Consider the following 6,674-nt stretch of genomic DNA (forward strand, 5'->3'; position numbering starts at 1 on the left):
AAAAAACTGACTGGTTTCTTTACACCTAAACCAGCAGAAAGACTGCTGTATGTGATAGTACAAACAAATCCTTAAGGTTCTAATCCAACAGCCTGTTTAAATCCACTATCATCTGAGTCTTTTACCCTGAGTATTCTTAGCTCAAGGGTGTATATAATCTGTTAAGTATACAAAGTGAAGGCTCATCTATAAAGATGGTTTGCACTGAGTACTAGAAACCGGTGCAAACTAACATGTTTTTGAAAACAACCCAGGATTCTGTTAACAATATCCCTAGTAATCTGCATGAACTAGCAAAACTTTAAATATCAAACAGAAGTTAAAAATCTTCCCGTCAGGCCCCAAACTGAGCTGAGAGTCTCAAAGCCTTTGGAAGTTCTAATCTGTGGTGCTTAAGACTTCTGTGGTAGAAAACACAAATCTTCAGATATAATACTCAGCCTACTGACAGTCAAGTTCTGTACTACAGTTAAGAGTGGTTATGAATGGGCTATAAGTCACTCATGAATCACACTTCTGGCTTCCCAGACACTAACCCAGACTCCAATGCTTAAGCAATGAGTAGTTGCTTGTCAGTCAACCAATGGTGCAACTCATCCCATCTTTCCTGAACCCCTTTCTTAGCTTCTTCTGAGCTTTCTTCTACCCACTGTTGTTGGCTCTGCTGAATAATGTCACAAGTCACTTTTTCTTCTCTATATACATTCTTCCCTCTTTTCTAAGATGCAGAGCATAGGCAGCTCCAATTTCTGAGATCTGAAGGCCCAGTATCTTCATCATTAAACATATAATGAAAATTTACCATATCCACAATACAATATATATTCAGCTCCATCCCCAAACCGTCTTCAGGCTTCCTATTATTCTTGATAAGAGCAAGAGTGAGCATATATAAAGGTATAAATAAGATAGTTCACACCTCTGATTAAAACTCATCATAGTTTCCCATTAGTTCAAAATCAATTCCAATTAATTTCTCAGTCCAGTGTCGTGGCTCTGGCCTGTCTTTTCCATCTCATTTTCCAGCTTGCTTTGGGCTGGTGATCTTTTTCTGTTTACCACTCTCTTCCCAAGGCAGTTCACATACCTGTCTCTTTCTCCTCCCCTCAGCTCAGTTATCCTCTTGAAGGCCATTACCACATCACTGATAACTCCAACTCTACTTCACTCTCTAATTCTCTTCACAGCACTTTTTTTTTTTTTACTTGAAATGGTGTGTTTTTGCAAGTTTATTATTTGCTTGCCAAGAGAATTACATAGTAAGTACATGAACGTGAGGACTTTGCCATTCTTGACCACCCTGGTGCCCCAGTAGCTAGCACCTAAGAGAATTAACAAACTTGTCAATAATTTATAATTTCAAATGATTACTAAAATGCTGACCTCAGCATCCCACACTTCAATTATCAAACAAGAAAACAGTATCTGATTAGTACACCAATAATAATTTTAAAATAATTTTCCAGACATTCTAAAGTTCATTCGTTACTTCTCTCATACCAGGACAGACATCTCTTGTTAGACTAAGGATTCTTGATGGTTGGCAGGGAAACTATCACATGACTGAAGTATGGGATTCTTTATAATGAGCATTTAGAAAAGATTCCACTGTGTTTTTCAGGAATGGCCCTAACAGCCTAAAAAGAAGATATCCAACTTTGTGACTTACCAAAGGCAGAAAGCAACTTACATTGTTATAATGCTAATTAAAATCAAAGATATACAACTTTATGTCTGGAACCTCTACTTCTAAACAAAGAATCCATTCCTACCTTCTCACTGGGTTAAAAAAAAAGAAAAATAGAAGATAAGTAAGTAACAGGCTGAAATGCAGATGTGAAAACAGCAGGCAGAACACAGTAACTGACGTAGATGCCAAAGATACTATCTGATTTGTGAAGTCTGCCAGTTGTACATAGTCTTCTGCTATGAAACGAAAAAGCCCACATTCAGGGGCTACCATCAACTCAAAACACAGCAGTATCTTTACAAGGTTCTCCAGAAACAGAGGACAACACTTCTCAGATGGAATATTTTATGTGTGAGATGTTTGTTAGGACTTGGAACTAGCCTGTGGTACACTCTATCAACTTAATCTCCACAAGGTAATTTCTCACAGCAGACACCAACCTGTTTCTCCTCCCCAGCCAATTCAGTTGTTCACAGGAAAGGCTATGATGTTTTTAGCTTACTTTGTCTATTCTAGTCTTCTTTGTATTTCTATAAATCTAAAAATCCACTACAGAGGATAGATCTGAAGACATCTGCATATTATGTAAAAACATTTTAAAGATTTTGACACAAAATGCAATGTTTGGAACACCGGAAGTGAAACTTACAAATAAGCAGTAAAAGTGTGACAGGAAGTGTGTTTTCAATTTCTCTCCCCTTTCACATTAGTGAACATAATTTTTCTCTAAAATAATCCTAGCTAATGACTAACAAGAAACATTAAGAGTGACAGGGCATTACATAGAAGGTCCACGACACAAGCAAAGATAGGCTTTCAGCTATTTATAAGGCAGAGTTTAATCCTTACAGTTAATGTCTGTTGGGGTGACCTTCCTTACATTGTCTTATGGTGTATCTCTGTTTTTTCTAATTTTTATTACTATAAGGGCAGAGAGCTAAGTGCTGACAATATTTTGGTATTGTCATTGCTATACATTCCTTCCCCACCTTCCCAAAACATGAAGGTCAGGCAGTTCCTTGTTGCCAAAAGGCAACCTAAGAGATTTCTGGCATTGTCATACTGCTGACTGGCTATAATAAAGGACTGTCAGCCAGTAAGTAGCTGGGACAGGAACTAAGAGGACAGAACTTCTGGGAACAGAACAGGGAGCAGGGAGTGCCAAGCCACAGAGCTAGGTGAGGTTAAGTTTACACAGCAGGTGGGAGATTGCCTTAGTATAAGGCCATACACTTCAAACCATATTAGAAACTTCTGTGTTATTATTGAAATGCTGGCAGGTGAGCTAAGTCTTGAAATAGATGTGCAATAGGGTGTTAACTATAAAAGTAGCTTGATTAAGTCTGTGATATAGACACTGCAATTTTACTACATCTTGGAATACTACCTATTTCTTTAAAACAGCTTTGAAGAATACCACTGTGAGTAAGAAAAATTCTAATTTACAGTAAAATCCAAGACAGTTCCCTGACCCTGTTGGCTTTGGCAGCACACTACTACAGTGGTCCTTTTAAAGCAAAAGAAATACTGTCTGATGGTGTCCAGAGTCAGCTCCTCATCTCTTCCCAATCCAAGTCTGACAGAGCCATATATCCAGCAACTCCACACCCTGTTCACTTGTTCTCGTCTCCAAAATGGGGCTAGGAGATGCCTCTAGATGAACCTCAAGGGTTCAGTAGTGGCCATGAAAAGCATATGCAAAATGGCAGCATTAATCACATTTCTAATTGTATCTACCCTTGACCTAGTCAAGCTATTTCTGAGATACACACCCAACAAGCACTGAATGAGGCATATTTTTGCTTCTCCACTGCAGCTCTGTTTGTATTACCAAAACAATACTTGAGGTCTAGTTAAGTAAGTACCTTGTTAAGCAAGTAAAATGTCTAATAGTCTAAACTGACACACAGTAGAATACTAGGGGAGAGGGGAGGGAATAAATATAAGGGAATACTTAAATCTTTCCTTGTATCTATAATTAAAAAAAAACAGAATAAAAAAATCTAATAATAATGGTTACTTAATCAGCTGAGGTAGACAACAAGTAGAAATAAAAATTCCTGTTTATTCTTATATTATTTAAAGATAAATATGGGTAGGAGAAATTCCTGAGGCTCCACCTCTAGCTGAAGCAGTTGATGGACGCTAGAGGAGGCAAAGTCACTTTTGGCATGGGATGGGGGATGTGGAGGTGCTGCTGGCAGGTTGCCCACAGCCCAGGAAGAAAGTCTACACCCATGTACACATGGACAGCAATAACTGGATTCTGAGTTATTAAAACAAAACAAAAAGGCAAAGAAGATATGAAGTTAGAAGGGAGATATACTGAGAAGTATGGCAGATAATGGGGAGATGGATATGATTAAGATGCATTAAAGACAGCCATGAAATTATCAAAAATACAGCAGTAAAGGCTTCACTCTGTGCATACTCTAGTTAATAATATCGGGAGATACATGATTCCTCAATCTCAAAGAGAAAAGCCATCTACTCACATCTGAAGAACCATCCCTCTGCACTGACATTTCTGGTTATAAGCTGTTAGGGAGGGAAGTGAATGGCCAGTAGACTTCTCAGTGCCTCTACTACCTCATGACTACAAGATGTTAGGAGGACAAAACAAAAAAAAGCCATAAAGTCTAATTTGTGGACCAACAAAGATACTGAACAACAATTACAAACTCCCTTTCTTAACCAAAATAGATTAAGTAAGCAACCCAGGTAAAGGCTGTTTTGGGTGGAAGGGGTCGTTTTGTTTTGTTTTGTTTTGTTTCTGTTTTTTTGTTCCCTTGAAATTCAGTTTGGCCTCAGAATTGTTTAGAAGAATGTTCATCCCTGTCTTTTGTATGAGTTTCTTCAATATTAGGTATTCAGATACCAGATAGGTGAGATGCTAAATGCAAAAAAAATATGAAAATAGAAGTTACTAGTGTATCCTTGAACTGATTTCCTGACTTTTATATTAATTCATTTTAATTTAAATATTAAAAGAAAAAAAGAATTAAACTTTTCCAGATTTTTCTGGGGTATGGGTATAATAAGAAATTGCAAACATTTTAGGAAATAAAGCCTATACACCAAAAGCAAGGGAAGTAAATTTTCTGAACATTTATAAAGAGATACTCTACTTTTAAAGAACATTTAGATTTAGAGAAAACATGAAAGACAGTTTAATGGGAAAATGCATAGTAATTCATTGTAATGTTTCAATAATGTTTTTGTTGTGCTCAGAATTAATGTCAGAAACATCAAGCTGGAAGAGCCTTGTCCATCTAACTGCCCATTCTCCAGAATGCACACAGAAATGAGCAGCTTCCACCACAGTAAGGAGCCTGCAGTCCCAGCTCTCAGTGACTCCTCTGTCCAAGATGCTCAGCAGCATGCCAGGCCAGGATAGAAGCCTAGAGAAATGGGAAATCATCACTAAGAAAAAGCTAACTTGCCTGGTAAAACCGTTCTGTATAAGTTCTCTTTGAAGCTTTTGATCTTGGGCGGCATACTCAGAAAGTTCAGATTCCACGGCCGGGGGCAGAATGTTTGGAATAAACTTAGAAAACAATGTCGGAGCCATCTGAACCCATTCTGTCAAGGAAAACAAATGATTCATCAAGGAAATAATAATTTAAATAAAACAAGTTTCTTATTTAAATAACAAAAAATTGAATTGAACAAAATAATAAAATTCAGTACAGCCCTGTTTTGGTGAGCATAAAAAATATTTCTTTATATTATACAAAATTATATCTAAAATTATAAAGAAAATGGACATTTTTACATTATTGATTCAAGAAGACTGAGCCTATAACTTTTTAGTAAATATTATAAAAAATTCTAAAGATGTAGGCAAACGTAAATAAGACGACTAGGCAATTTCAAGTGGAAAGGATGTGGAGAAGAGCAGCCTGAGGGCAACCCCAGCTCTAGGAGCTCACTAATCAAAACAGCAAAGCAGCCCAGACCACACTTCAGAGGGCAAGGAGGCAGAGAACCAGCAGATGCTTTAGATATAAAAATCTTCTCAATCCCGGCTGAATTACAACCCTATGTGGGAGAGGGAGCAAACCAGTAAAGGTGAGTAAAATTGCATGGTCATGAAGAGGTCAAAAGAATAATCTATAGAAAATAAAAAAGCAAGGAGAGGTCATAGAAATATATTTTTCAACAGACATGACAAAAATGTCAGGTTCAGGAATGAGTAAAAGACATGAATGGATTATGTGAAGAAAAAAAATGACACAGAATTAAAAAGGCTTGTAAACATTAACTTTTATTATGCAAGATAAAGCACATATATGCACATTGGTCCACCTCTCAGGGACGGCACTGATGCCTCGCCTTCCTGACTGGGTTTTCCATGAACACTGCTCAGCCTTTTCCAAATGTCTCAGATTAATGCTTTTAAGATTCCTCTGGGGCTGGAGCGATGGCTCAGCGAGTAAAAGCACCGACTGCTCTTCCAAAGGTCCTGAGTTCAAATCCCAGCAACCACATGGTGGCTCACAACCACCTGTAATGAGATCTGAAGCTACAGTGTACTTATCTATAATAATAAATAAATTTTTTTTTAAAAAAAGATTCCTCTGTAAACAGTGTGGCTGTTTATACTGAAAACCACAAATATGCCAATGATCTGTAAGCCCGTGAGCCCACTTGAAAAGCTGCAATCTGAAATGGCCAGTTTTGATGCTGTAAAGTGGTGGGCCAATGGCAAATTAAAAGTAGAGGGAAAAATGTCCAATTGGAGAAGAGCTAAATTAAAGGAAATATGCAGTGTAGGGAGTGGAGCAAGCACAGCATCATGGCAAATGCTCTCAGTGGTGTGCCCCTCTGGCATGTGATTTTAGAAAGTCATTAGGGTGTTTTGGGTAATGACTAGCCAGTAATCTGAGGCACAGAAGCCAAATCCTTCCACCAGTTGGTTAGTCATTAAAATAAAGATAAAGAAATAAAAAGTGTAGCTAGGCGGTGGTGGTGCACGCCTTTA

General features: G+C 37.7%; 1 protein-coding gene across 4 annotated transcripts in view; it reads right to left on the reverse strand.

Annotated features, from left to right (window-relative positions):
• The window catches only part of Cacul1 (CDK2 associated cullin domain 1), a 60,865-nt gene that overhangs the window by 3,281 nt on the left and 50,910 nt on the right, over nucleotides 1–6,674 (reverse strand). For all 4 annotated transcript variants that reach the window (XM_031390869.1, XM_031390866.1, XM_031390868.1 and 1 more), the window contains one exon: nucleotides 5,134–5,272. In XM_031390869.1, coding sequence (XP_031246729.1) covers nucleotides 5,134–5,272 — 139 coding nt within the window. The remainder of the gene's footprint in view (nucleotides 1–5,133; nucleotides 5,273–6,674) is intronic.

This window comes from Mastomys coucha, unplaced genomic scaffold, assembly GCF_008632895.1.
Source record: "Mastomys coucha isolate ucsf_1 unplaced genomic scaffold, UCSF_Mcou_1 pScaffold21, whole genome shotgun sequence".
NCBI classification, from domain to species: domain Eukaryota; kingdom Metazoa; phylum Chordata; class Mammalia; order Rodentia; family Muridae; genus Mastomys; species Mastomys coucha.